Genomic DNA, 13,213 nt, shown 5'->3' on the forward strand with positions numbered 1-13,213 from the left:
GTGCTGTGCGGTGTGCAGGACTGTACCGCAGGTACGGCGTCGTGTACCGGACCGGCCCGGCCCGGCCCGGACGGAGGCGCAAGCGCAAGCAAAGGCATCGGACCGTTGGGCGGGGCCCAGCTAGGCGAGGGCGAGGCCCACCCCCACCTCCCCTCCCTCTCCCCTTCCGTTCCGTGTCGCCTTCTCCAGCTGCCGCCGATTAATTATTCTCGCCACATTAAACCACCACCTCCACCTCCACCTCCGTCTCCTCCTCCTCCTCCCACTCCCCGCTTCATCTAACCTCTCTCCTGAATCCGCTTCGTACGCCTGCCGGCCTCGTCGTGCCACCCACCAAATCAATCACACGCGCTCGGGCTGCCATTTTTTTCCTGTTGATGGAGTAACCGCCGTTCCTTCATTCCCCGGGCGGCGATTTCTGGAGCGTTTGGTGCGCGGCGGGGGAGCGGGAACGGCTACGCGGCGCCGCATTTTGGCGGAGGGGCTCGGGCTCCGGCGGCATTTTCTCATCGGCATTCGTCGTTTCTGGCTGGCGGCGGCTCGGATTGGTGGTGGCCGTCCAGTTTAGCAGCGGCAGTGGCGGGCTCCTTTTCGCGGGGCCCCTTTTCGCCGCCGCCGCGGCAGCTGGTGGTGGTGCTGGTGCGGTGGGGATGCGCCTCGCCTTTATGCCGCCCCCGTCCCCGTGTGGCGTGATTCCGAAGGGTCGTGGGCGTGGGCGCGGTCGCGTTGGCTTGTGCTAGATTAGCACCGCATCTTCTGGGCGAAGGAAGGGGGGGAGGGAGGTCGGCTGGGGGCCAAGCCCCAAAAGGAAGCTTCCGCGCAATGCCGACCATCCGGGCTCCGGCCTCCAGGCAGACGGCCACGCTGCAGGTACTAATGCATCCTCTCCACTAATCCACTGCGATTTGACTGCACTTCTGTTCCATTGCTTAATCACTCTGTTGCTTCGCGCGCGCGTGTGTGATCCTGCTGTTTCCATTTGCAGGTGGCCGTCAAGTGCAGGCCACTGACCGACAACGAGCGCCGGCGCTCGCGGCACATCATACAAGTCATTGATGACAAGGTAAACATTCAGAGGCCCGGCTTCATTTGGTTGGGCCATGAACTAGTAGTTCGTGTCATGGGTGGATTGAATTTTGCCATGGATGGTAATGGTAGCAAAGTAGTAGTGATGTTGTGCTTGTATGTTTCTCCAGAATGTGGCTGTGTTGGACCCTGATATCTCCAAGGGCTACCTGGACCTCATCCAAAACCGGACCAAGGAGAAAAGATACAGCTTCGATCACGTGTACGTGCCTGGATGCTCCAACACGGTACGCAGGCTTATATAGCTCATTAGCTTGTGCTGCTCTGACCTTGAATTTGCTTGGCTTGCTGTTGACAATGGGCTCATATGCTGATTACAGCAAGTGTTTATATTATACCTGCACTGAATCTTTGGAGTTCCTAGAATGGTCATGTCTTGCATTTTAGGAAATGATACTCCAGAAAGCGAAACCACAACCAACCCCTTTGGTTTATTAATTGCCAAAACTAGGAGTTGCTCATGCTTTGGATAGCTCTAGGTTGTAACGATACTATTGGCATGTGCAAAACGCCAATTCAGTCTGGAGCAAACAAATCCTTGGCTGTATTTGTTACTGTTAGGTATGCTACCTAACGCGTATACGTCTGGTTTCAGGGAAAAGGACTCTAGTTTAGAGAACTAATTTCCAAAGCTCACTTTTGTTTTTTTATCAGAGCCCTGGACTGGAGCCTGGGGCATTTGCTGAACTTTATCTTCATCACTTACCCTGTAAAGTGTAAACTGTAATTAAGTGCAACTAGCTGGGCGACCGTTTGTTATCCACGGTCTTCGTAGTTCGTCTACAGTGGCTCTCCCTGATACGGTTGCACTAGTCCGCTCTACAACCGTGTTATCTAGTTCTAACCCAGTACCACTTGTTTCTGCTCCGTGGTCACCCCTTTTTCAGAAAAACAAACTTGTTTCTGCTGTGTTAACGTTTGAAAAATCTGTAGGTTAGTTGAAGTCACTGCATTTATTTTGAGATTTTTGTGTGACAATTTGTTGTGTCCTGCAACTGGGAGATCATGCGAGCACCTAGTGGCTGGAAGTTATTGGATACATAACTAGTCCTACTTATGAGCTGGTCTGAGTCCAGGCTATAAACCCCTAGCAGCTTATCATGACAAACATGTGTATGTATTAATAACTCATAAATCCAAACAGATCTGCCAGCAATGTTTAAATCACTATTAGAACTTGATTTCATGTGAATACTATTTTTTTACTTGTTTTAGCAAGTCGTGTAACATCATACACCGTGTTGAAAATGTTAATACCGTATTGCTGGACCTTGTCAGAATCATTCTTGTAAAAAAACGTTACATAAAATGTTTAAGCAATCAAAGTTCTATGATCAGGCCATGTTACACAGGTATACATAGATGCTGGAAACGTGTATATACGTAGTCAAATCTCCTGCCCGGCTAGATACCAAAACAATTGTGCTTTTATTAACAAATAGTCTTATTTTTTTCAAACATATAGTTGTATTTTTCTGTACAACTATAACTGCTCAACAACTCTAAACATAGCTGACGAAATTCCACTGTTTTGATGACCTGCAAATACTGTATAGATTTATTTATTTTCCGTTAATATGGGATTTTTTAGCCCTACTGTAACACTATGTAATAGGTTGGACTAAGAGCATCTCCAACAGCAGACCAAAAATTTGGTGACCAAAAACTCGGTTTAGGGGTGGAGAGAGAAGGTTTTTGGTCACCAGAAAATCTTGTGCTTTTCCAGCAGACCAAAATTTTGAGAAGCACACGAAACATGACAATCCGACGGCGGGAAAAATGATGGCGGAATCCGGCGGCGTGGAAGTTCGGGGGCGGCGTCCTGGTGCTTGGGGTCGGCTGCGCGAGCTCAGGGACAGGGGCGGTGGCGGATCTGACGGTTTGGAGCGCGGTGGGACAGCCGGAATTGGGCGGGGCCGGACGGGCGTGGCTCAGGATGGCCGTGGGAGTGCTCGGGGTGAGACGGCGCGGCGGCGGTTGGGTTCCCGCTGCAGCAGCTTTGGTTTTTGGTCAAATCACTTGTCGCAATATTTTGGTCAGGATATAAAAAAGTTCGGTCGCCATATAGTTATTGGTATGCTGTTGGAGCAGTTTTTTATGGCCCAAAAGACAAAAAAAAACAGTTTTTGGGTCACGGCTGTGTTTTTTGGTCTGCTGTTGGAGATGTTCTAACTGATACAGTACATATGTACATACATATAAGTTATTACCCCTTTCCACATTTAATTATTTTATCTATTACATTATTTTGTGAGTACTGTGTTTCAACACAACCCAGCAAGTTCAGTAGTCTAAAATGCATTTATTTCAAACTGATGCTAATATGTTTGTGATAATAGATCTTATGGGTTTCAGCTCTAGCCTGCCCCAACTTGTTTGGGACTAAAGGCTTAGTTGTTGCTGTTGTAAGGTTATTATCACTGAATATATGGAAACTGCAATGAGAACCATATGGATGTGTATAGAAATGCTGTGTTCTTGTCGTTCATGTTTTACACTATAACATCTTATGATTTTAATTTGATATAAATGCATTCTTCCGCAGGACGTTTATAAGAATATTTCTCCCACAGTTTTGGGTGTAGTTCAAGGCCTTAATGTGACAGTCTTTGCCTATGGATCTACTGGAAGGTATGCATTCACTGGAATAGTTTTACTACTGACAAGCAGACTGCTATCTTTAGCCATCATCAAATATGTACTGCCTTACACTCACAGTTCTGAAGGATCTCATAAGTTGCTGTTATTAAAGTATGGTGTAAATTTCATAAGTTTTTTATTTTTAAGGAAATGGATGATATACTGTCCAAACACTTCTTCAGATGTGATCATTGAATTAACACATTATATTTTCCTGAATTTCCTCTATTTCGGGATTTTTTGTGTACCATGCCTGGTAAGCTTGAGGGTTAAAAAGTAATTAAATGATTGTCGTATTTACTTCACACTTAGTCAGTTGCCATATCAATTTAATGATTGTTCAAATGGTTTTGCTTTTTCTAAGTCACCGTCCAGGTCTGTTTGATAAGACTTAAGGATTTGTGCATGTGCAAACACGATGAGAAAAACTTGATCTTATGGCTATAAGTAGTTGACTGTTCAAATTGCTAAAATCAAACTGTTCCCAGTTGCTATGGGAGGTTACTTTGTTTCTTTTCTTTCATTCTTTTCAAAACTTCCCTGGTGAAGAACTGATATACTACCTCTGTCTCAAAATATAAGACGTTTTTGTAGGCTACAAAAACGTCTTATATTTCTTATATTTTGAGACGGAGGTAGTACTATTTATTCAGTAAAGGTGTTTTTGCTATACTTGGATACTGGGCTACAATCTGAAGTTGTTCCATATGTATATTAATATGTCCTGCTGTATGTAATTCTGCAGTGGCAAAACATATACAATGGTTGGAAGCCGGAATGATCCTGGTCTTATGGTTCTTAGCTTTCGCACAATCTTTGATCAAATAAAAAAAGATGATAGTTCAGATACATTTGAAGTCTCATGTTCATATCTGGAAGTATACAATGAGGTAATCTACAAAATATTGTGTTGATAATTAGATAATATCAAATTACCAGTCATAATATATGTGTTGCATATAAGCTGTGAAATAATTGTTGGTTTTCTGAATTCCAGGTTATCTATGATTTGCTTGAGAAATCCTCGGGTCACCTGGAGCTTCGTGAGGACCCCGAGCATGGCATAATAGTCGCTGGTTTAAGAAGAATTAAGGTTTACACCTCTTCCTTCCGTATTTGTTTTCCCTGCTAATAAGATAAATGCCTTGGCTGCTAGTGTTAATTCTGGCCTTCTTTTGTGTTATTTGCTTCTTTTTTTTTGTTACTCCTAACATTTCTAACTATTATTTTGCGCGTAATGTTATCTGCTATATTCAAGTAGCTGATAAGTTGACAATGAAAGGACATGACTAGATCTTCTTGTTGTGCTTTTAAGTCGGTCATCTTGTTTATGATAATTGATAAGTTTGTATTGAAGAATTGGTCCTCAGGTTTGTATGAAGCCTTCTTTCTTGTGTTTTGTCTAATTCTGTTGCAACATTCAGTATCTATTGCATGTCATGCCATATTCTGAAAGCATGCCTGTTGATTCCCATCAGTTTTTGCATAAACTAAATTTGGATGTTCAAACTGTTATTTTCCTAGGTCCATTCAGCAGATAAGATCCTTGAACTCTTGAACATAGGCAACAGCAGACGCAAGACAGAGAGCACGGAAGCAAACGCAACTTCTTCGCGGTAAATATTTTCTGCTTCCCCTTTAAAAGTTCATGCTTCCATTACTTATTTACCTTTTAAATGAATCAGTTACATCTTAATAAAACTTAAATAACTGCTATTTAAGGTTACTTAATATCTTTAATCTGCTAAATTATTGAGATTGTGAGTCTATCAAGACAGTTACGATCAGGTAATAGTGCCTGCAAGCTACGATCTTTAATCTGCTAGATTATTGAGATTGTGAGTCTATCTTTACATTATTCTCACATAGAAAATATTTTGCTCTCCTTTTCAAGTTCACATGCTGTACTGGAAATTACTGTAAGACGCAAGCAGAAAGGAAAATATGGTAGTCAAGTTCTTCGTGGAAAGCTTGCCTTGGTTGATCTTGCGGGCAGGTAATAACTATTCTTTTTGGGCTGCTGCTTTTCTTTTCACTCTGTCAGCAAAAGTAAGCTGAAAACAATTTTCTTTGAGCAGTGAGAGGGCTACTGAAACGAACAATTTTGGCCAAAAGCTTAGAGATGGAGCCAACATTAATCGGTCACTTCTAGCATTAGCGAATTGCATCAATGCCCTCGGCAAGCAAAATAAGAAAGGTCTAGCATATGTTCCATATCGCAACAGGTATGTCAGGTGGACATTCTACTATCAGAACCAATTTTGTCCATTCTAGTTATGTGACAGTGGCTATTTACAGCAAATTAACTCGAATTCTGAAGGATGGTCTCTCTGGTAATTCTCGAACTGTCATGATTGCCACAATATCACCAGCTGATGATCAGTATCATCACACTACCAATACACTCAAGTATGCGGACCGTGCTAAGGAGATAAAAACACATGTTCATGTAAGGAGTCATTTCTTTTGGTCGAGTGCACACACAAGGAGATGTTATTTCTGTCGATTCATCTTTCTCCCACACGACAGAACCAGTTACTTTTCTGAATCATACATGCTAAAGTAGCCAGGTCTATTTTTCTGATGTTTGTTCTTTTTCCTGTATAGAAAAATATTGGAACGATCGACAATCATGTTGAAGACTACCAAAGGATGATAGAGAATCTCCAGGTTTGCCTTAACGGGGAAATAAGTAAATTTCTAGTGTTATACCTATTTGTTGGCCACAGTAAAATACTGAAGTGTGTCGCATCGTCACTTTGTAGGGTGAGGTTTCTCAGTTGAAAAAAGAATTAGCTGATAAGGAGCATCAATTAAGTGTAAAACCTACTGAAAAGGCTGCAGATAATGAACTATCTTGGCTAAATGTCTTGAGCCAAGAAACTGGCGAGAATGTTCAAGAACGTATAAATCTACAGAAAGCACTGTTTGAACTTGAAGAAACCAACAAGCGTAACCGGATGGAGCTCCAACATCTTGACAGTGCAATTGCAAGACCACAGGTGGGTAACTTGACTGATCAATTTTTCGAGAACTCTTTCATCAAACAGACTGTAGCAGCTATTTCCTGCATCTATTGTCGCAACAGATTTCTTAGAAATTCCACACTATGTACAGTGCACTGATGGGTTTTTGTATTCAGGTGAATGAGAAGGATTATACAGTTTTGCAAGCCTTAACATCAAGGAGGCAAGTTATTCTTGACAACATCCGTGACAATGACGAAGCTGGTGCTGGCTACAGAAAGGTACATCTTGAGTTTAATTTTGCTCTCTTACCTTGAAGCAAACTTACATGGCTATTTATCCTTTTCACTGTAGGATATTGAACTGAATGAGAGTCGTAGGCGTCAGCTCCAAGATATGATCGAGGAGGCTACCAGTAACAATGGGAACAGGACTTACCTGCAGATTCTCAGCCAATACAGGCTTCTTGTGAGTAATCCCAAAAGTTTTAGTTTTCCATCCAGAATATGATATCCGACAAGCTGCTTATATGTAAAAAATGAATCCTTCAGGGAATGAATAATGCTGAGCTTCAAATTGAGATGGCTATGCGGGACCAAGTAATACATAACCAGAGGGAATCTCTAAGGAGCCTTTGGAACATTCTATATGGAACAGGGCTAAACCAGAAACAGATTCTGAAGTTGGCTGCTAAGCAAGGCTTAACTGTAGAAGGCTGCCCTTTGCCTAGCTCGAGCCCTGATGTTTCTACGCCCCATGGAAGGCTGCCACCATTCATGTCGTTTCCTAGTCCACAGTCACAGTCTTCTTCTTCTCCATCTAGTTGCTTTTTCCAACAAGGTTTCAGCACCATGTCTGTTCTCAAAAATCAACACGAGACGCCTACCATCTGTAGGCAGGAACATCTCAGCTCGTACTACATGATGTCTGGCTGCTCGCCTTATGTGGGTGATGGAAAACAATGGGCGAGTGGCGGGTCAACGCCATACCATTCAACCCCAGAGACGAAAAGCGAGCGATCGCCCTGCAGCGGCGAGCTTCGCACCCCATATTCTGGAATCGAAGGTTTCAGCAGGCAAAGGAAGGTAATTGTACCTCTCTTCTACAAGCAAATTGCACTCCATATTCTTGAAACTGCATGCTATTTCAACTTGCTCAAGTAACCACATGATGGTAGCATCTTCCATTAAGGAGGACATGTAGTAGAGTCTAAGTGGCAACATTTTTAATCTTGGCATGAACTATGATCTTCCGTTTTCCAGGATTCGTGCTCTAGAGAAAGTTAGAGGAAGCACATGAAGATTCAACAAGACACATGAGTCATGACTCACACAACCAGCTGACATGGCTATAATACCAGCCTGATGCCTGCAATCTGATATGATCCTGGCCGAGTTCCTGGATCTGATAAGAGGATGTTACTGGTAGTTTAGGCCAAGCTGTTGCCATGCCCTAGGCCATGTTCATGGTCATTTTGGTGCCTCTAGATCTGTTGCATGGTTCACTCCGCTCTTGTACAGTAGTTGTTAGTCTCTCCTGTAGTCAGTCCTGCTGCACCCTGTCTCCTGTTAGTCTGTTCCCTTGTATAGTGTATGCGTCTGTTGGGGCTGAATCTGCCTTTCGGGCCAAGAATCCTGTAAATTTGCTGTGACTCTTAACCCTTCATCAAGCAAGTAAAGCCCCGCTGCGAACAAGATGGTCTATGAACGAAATCTCCAGTAAGTGGTACCCCTTGCAAAGGTTACCTAGGAAAATTTCAACAGATGAAAAGAACATTCCCTAATGTTCTCAATGGGCCCAAGGCTGCGTTTGGCATTATAATGATCCCGTTTACTATCGAATCCGCTTTTTCCTATTTTGGCGTTTGTTTGACATGTTTTCGACTGCATTTTTCGTCTACTCCTTTTTACAGCGAAACACAAACTGGGCCTGAATAAATGAGAGCTTTCGAGACCGTTGCTCAAACACCGATGAAATGAATAAGAACAGCGAGCAGTTACAGTTGACATCACCGTTGCTGGGAGATACGTATGATGCCTGATGATTGAGCTCAAGGACAGGGCACCGTATGTCGGGAGCAGTATAGGATAGATGGGAGATCATGTGTTGCGCATGGGCCGTGGTACTAGCGCTAACAACTTGTACTGTAGGACTGGGGCCGGTGGGGATCTCATCTCATCTCATCTCATCTCATCTGCGGATGGATGGATCATGCATGGACGCAGATGATTCATTCATTCATTCATTGATTTCGCCCCCCTGGACTGACGCCCGTCACCCACTCTCGAGACCACATTCATTCATTCATGCCGGGGGATGGATCATGGATGGATGGTCCCTCCACTCCATGCGCTGCAGCAGCGCTCAAGCTACGAGCCCACAACTCCACGTCGACAGTTATTCATTTATGCATGCAAGAGAAACATTTGCGATGTCTGAACGCAACGCTGTGCTGTAGTGGCTGAATCTGCACGGCAGCGCGCATCGCATCGCCATTACGCTCGGCACGTCGACACGTCGGGCAGCTAGCCACCCGGCCTGGGGCTGGGCCTCGGCCTAGGCTATGGCCAGCCACCAGCCCACCGCCCGTGTGGGCTACTCGGTAGCCTGTTCGGTCGAACAAACAAAAGCGCTACTGCTGCTGCTGCTGCGCGTCTTGTTTGCCACGGTGATGAAAAGGAGAATGTTTCACGGAATGGCTCAAGGCCGTCTCTGCTCCGAATGCGACCAACGATCGAACGAGCGTGCAAGTCGTGACCCCGCCCCGGCCGGCAGGCGTACCAACCTGAACCAAGCCAACGCTGCAGGCGATCACCGCTGCATGCATGCATGCTCTACCGGCGGTGCGCACGGCACGGCACGGCGTGGCGTTGCTGTTTCGGGCGGATCCTACACGTGAAAACACAAAGCAGCTGCTGAGGCCGCTGCTGGATCAGCAGGTTGTTGTTTTGCCTTGTTCTGTCTTTCGTTTTGCCTTCTTCTGATTGCGTGCACGCATTTTCTTTTCATTTTTGATGTGCGTTACCTACAAAGGAAAACACAGTACGTGCAAGCAAACAAATAGTACGGATCAGGCTGTAAGTGGGACGCTCCGCGGGAGGCCCGCATCCGCCCCACATCTGCCGCGTAGATTAAATGGGATACCCGCCAAAGCCCATATATTATTATGTGGGATATAAGTGGGTTTAGTGGAATACCCACTTAATTGATGCAGATGTATCTGTTGAAATACGTTCGCACTGTCATCTTGAGGTGGTGAGCTACCATCACTGGTTCCTTGGGAGCTCTAACAGCTCGTCTACATAATGCGCACCTACAGCCGGCATGCACGGCATGCCTTGGCCTAGTGCTCTAGTGCCGTTGTACTTGCAGCACCAACAAACAACGCTGCTATAATTAACTGGCCGTATAATTAACTCTTCAGTAGCAAGACGAATAGAGAGGCAAAATTTAAACAGTACAATGCCCACCTAGTCAATACAGAAACTTAATTATAGTTCATACAGAAACAGAGAATAGATTATTTGTCATGCGGAGAAACAGAGAGCAGGCACAGTACAACCACCATTCTTAGTCTCTCAAAAGGATCTACTAACAGTTAATCATGCAGGAACTTAACATCACACACATAGCAGCAGCGCATACATGCATAAAATTCAGTTAAAACCTCGAGCTTTGTATGGATTGGAAGAGGGGGAAACAGCAGCAATCTTCCTTCTCTTGTCAATTGCAGATTCTCTCCTCTTGGAACTTTTCCTTCCAGATTCTTGGTCGATGCCTGCGGTAGGCCTCTTCTCGCAGTCCTTTCCAGTGGCGCCGGCAGCAGGAATGGTGGGAGAAGAGAATTATGTGGTGGTGGGAAGAGTTGCGGCTGCGGAGGTACATGGCGGCGCTGGGGCGGCCGGCAGCCGCGACGGAGATAGACGGCGGCGCTGCAGCGCCCAATGCGGGGATGGACGACGACGCTCGTGCGGCCATAGAGGAGGTCGACGAACTCAATAGGTTGGCCATGGAGGTGGACGACGTGTATAGGCCGGCCACGGCGGCGCGGCCATGGCTGGCAGCGAGTCCTAATCCCCGCGGCGTGCCCAGGCTAGTCAGTTAGGTGGGTTCGATGTGGGCATCATGGGATAACCCACATATTCCACATGTCGGGATGTGCTGACCGTGGGTGTCCACGAACGCAAAATAAACGGGCCTTTAAGTGGGCACCGTGGGCTTCCCGTGGTAGAGTAGTAGCATCGAGCTGCTTGGGGCGGTAAATAAGACGAGCGTGGTTGATTAGGCAAACAAAGATGGCTGGCCCCGTCTCTCTGTCTCTGTGTTTGTGCGTGTGAGTAGGTGTTTTCAAAGAGATAGACGACGGCTTTGCACGGGGTACAGGGCGCGGCCAGCTCGGAGCTTGCAACTTCGCGGGTAGGAGTAGTGATCCCACTGAGCATATAACTATACTGGCCGCAAAAACACTACGCTGCCGCCATTTGTTTACTTAGCTCTAGGCTAGCACCATCCCACGCCCTAATCTAGGACATAATTGATCATTACTACGACGTTGAAAAACTCTGGCCAAGCACCAGTATAATAGCCTTATCAAGCCGTAATCTAATTAGTCAGCTGCATCCATTCAACGGAGCTTAACTCCAAAAACTTTGATGGGAGTACTCCATCAAGCGAGAAGAAACCACACAGTGCTGCTACTACAATCAAAGATTGTTTTTTTTTTTTTGCGGGGATACAATCAAAGATTTGATGGGAGTACGTGACCGCCGTGGAGCCTCCCTTGGAACCATGCATTCACGGTCGCCTATACATGGGCAGGGAGAATCTCCGCCCTCCCTTTGTTTCTTTTCACCTGCTCCAAAGCGCCTTGGCTCACATGGGCGTGGGGTAGAGAGCCTTGGCCTTCACTTTCTTTCTTCTTTTACCAGGCCCGGGACCTTGGAAATTATACAACACTACTACTTGCATTATTGACTACTAATTGATCACACTAGTGGTAGCAGTAATATTTTGATCTTAGTATCTGCCATGGTTAGTTTAAAGATGAGCCCTACTCCGCATGATTTTGTAGGGCCTTTGTTAAGATCCCACTTTCACTTCACCTCGACACATGCAGTTTGGGAGGGGCACTTATCACCATCATCATCATTGGTGTCTGCTCTTAACCTCAGCTAGCGATCGATAAAAGCTGTGGTGATTGCTGAATAAAGAAAGCTAAAACTTTAACTTATCTGCCTTTTGCCAGTGACTTTGTGCAAAAGTGACTGTTGGTGCTTACTAGCAGCTTAATCATTCTTGCCTCTGCGTCCATTCAAACACAAACAAGCAGGGCAGTCACCAGTCAGTGCTGACGAGGAAAGCCCGTGTCACCCCCGTCATCAAGCATTCAGATTCATATCCCATGCTGTCACTGCTGCCAGTTTGCTTCAGTGGCCCTTAACCTCGCAGTAACTACACCATGCCTGCTTAACCTGTAAGCACTGACAGCAGCATGCAGCACGTAGCACAGTATTCACGGCATGCATTGCGTCATGCAGTCAAAGAAGTGTTACTGTAATCTTTTTTCTCACCGGATGGGTCCGTCTCCGTCCGTCCTCCAGTTGTGTCCTCCGGTCCTCGTCTGCGGCCAGCCAATGGCGAAACTCTGAGGAGGAGGAGTAGAACAGAGCGGGAGGGGGAGAGGGTGGTGGAAATTTTCCTCGGAATCACGCGAGCGAAAGCAGTGGGTGGTGGTGGTACGGGGTCTGATGTGCTGTGGTGTGCTGGGGGCCAGTGCAGGGCGAGCGCAAGACAATCGCAAGAATTTGACCGGCCTGGCATCTAGCGCCGAGCGGGGGGCGGTGGGCCCCGCGGCGTCGGACACGGGACCGGGGGCGCGCGGTAGAAAACAATGATACTCCCGCCACCAACAGCGACAGCGAGTGAGAGTGAGCCTGCTTGCTCAAGTGGTACTGACGCTGTGAATGGCCCGCGGTAAAAGGAAATCTACTGTAGGAAAGTGAAGCTGCGACTGTTAAGGACTGAATAATCTCCAGTACTGCTACTCCCTGCGGTTAATACCTATGGATGCGTGATGATCAGTTGGTTTCACTGTGTGTCTGTCTGTGTACGAGCAGTCGGCCACCTCTGGTCTCAGCCGGGCTGACTGACACCGCGGGTTAATTCGCGCAGCCTCTCCCTGCAGGATTTGCTGCGGGTTTCTGAGAAGGGAATTGATGACACGGTTTTGTTTACTGTTCTGCTCACCCGTGGCGAGTCGAGTCGAGTCAGCGTTGTTGGTGAAGTTATAAAGCTGCTCTTAATGCACTGTGAGTATATCACGTACGGTGCACTGTATAGCAGCTGGTATACGGCCCATGAACATGTACAAAGAAACAGAGAGTAGGACAAGGGAGTAGTACTGTACCGGAGGCATTGATCGGCCGCCCGCCATTGACTCCGACCATTCCCCGGGTCAGAGTTGCCGGTGAGGCTTCCGATCCGATCGATTAAATCCGCCCCTGAATGCGCAGCCGGAATCC

The 13,213-nt window shown here is 46.3% G+C and overlaps 1 protein-coding gene across 1 annotated transcript; it reads left to right on the top strand.

The window, feature by feature from the left end:
* Positions 1-208: 208 nt before the first annotated feature.
* Positions 209-8,386, top strand: LOC119311976 (kinesin-like protein KIN-8B). The gene is made up of 16 exons (XM_037587690.1): positions 209-870; positions 986-1,063; positions 1,197-1,313; positions 3,632-3,717; positions 4,472-4,616; positions 4,724-4,819; positions 5,251-5,342; positions 5,621-5,722; positions 5,805-5,951; positions 6,025-6,175; positions 6,334-6,396; positions 6,492-6,728; positions 6,869-6,973; positions 7,047-7,160; positions 7,244-7,777; positions 7,955-8,386. Exons 1-16 carry the CDS (start codon positions 823-825, stop codon positions 7,976-7,978), a joined length of 2,139 nt encoding a protein of 712 aa, XP_037443587.1. The 5' UTR covers positions 209-822; the 3' UTR covers positions 7,979-8,386.
* Positions 8,387-13,213: the final 4,827 nt, after the last annotated feature.

The sequence above is a fragment of the Triticum dicoccoides genome, chromosome 5B (genome assembly GCF_002162155.2).
Source record: "Triticum dicoccoides isolate Atlit2015 ecotype Zavitan chromosome 5B, WEW_v2.0, whole genome shotgun sequence".
Classification (NCBI taxonomy): Eukaryota; Viridiplantae; Streptophyta; class Magnoliopsida; order Poales; family Poaceae; genus Triticum; species Triticum dicoccoides.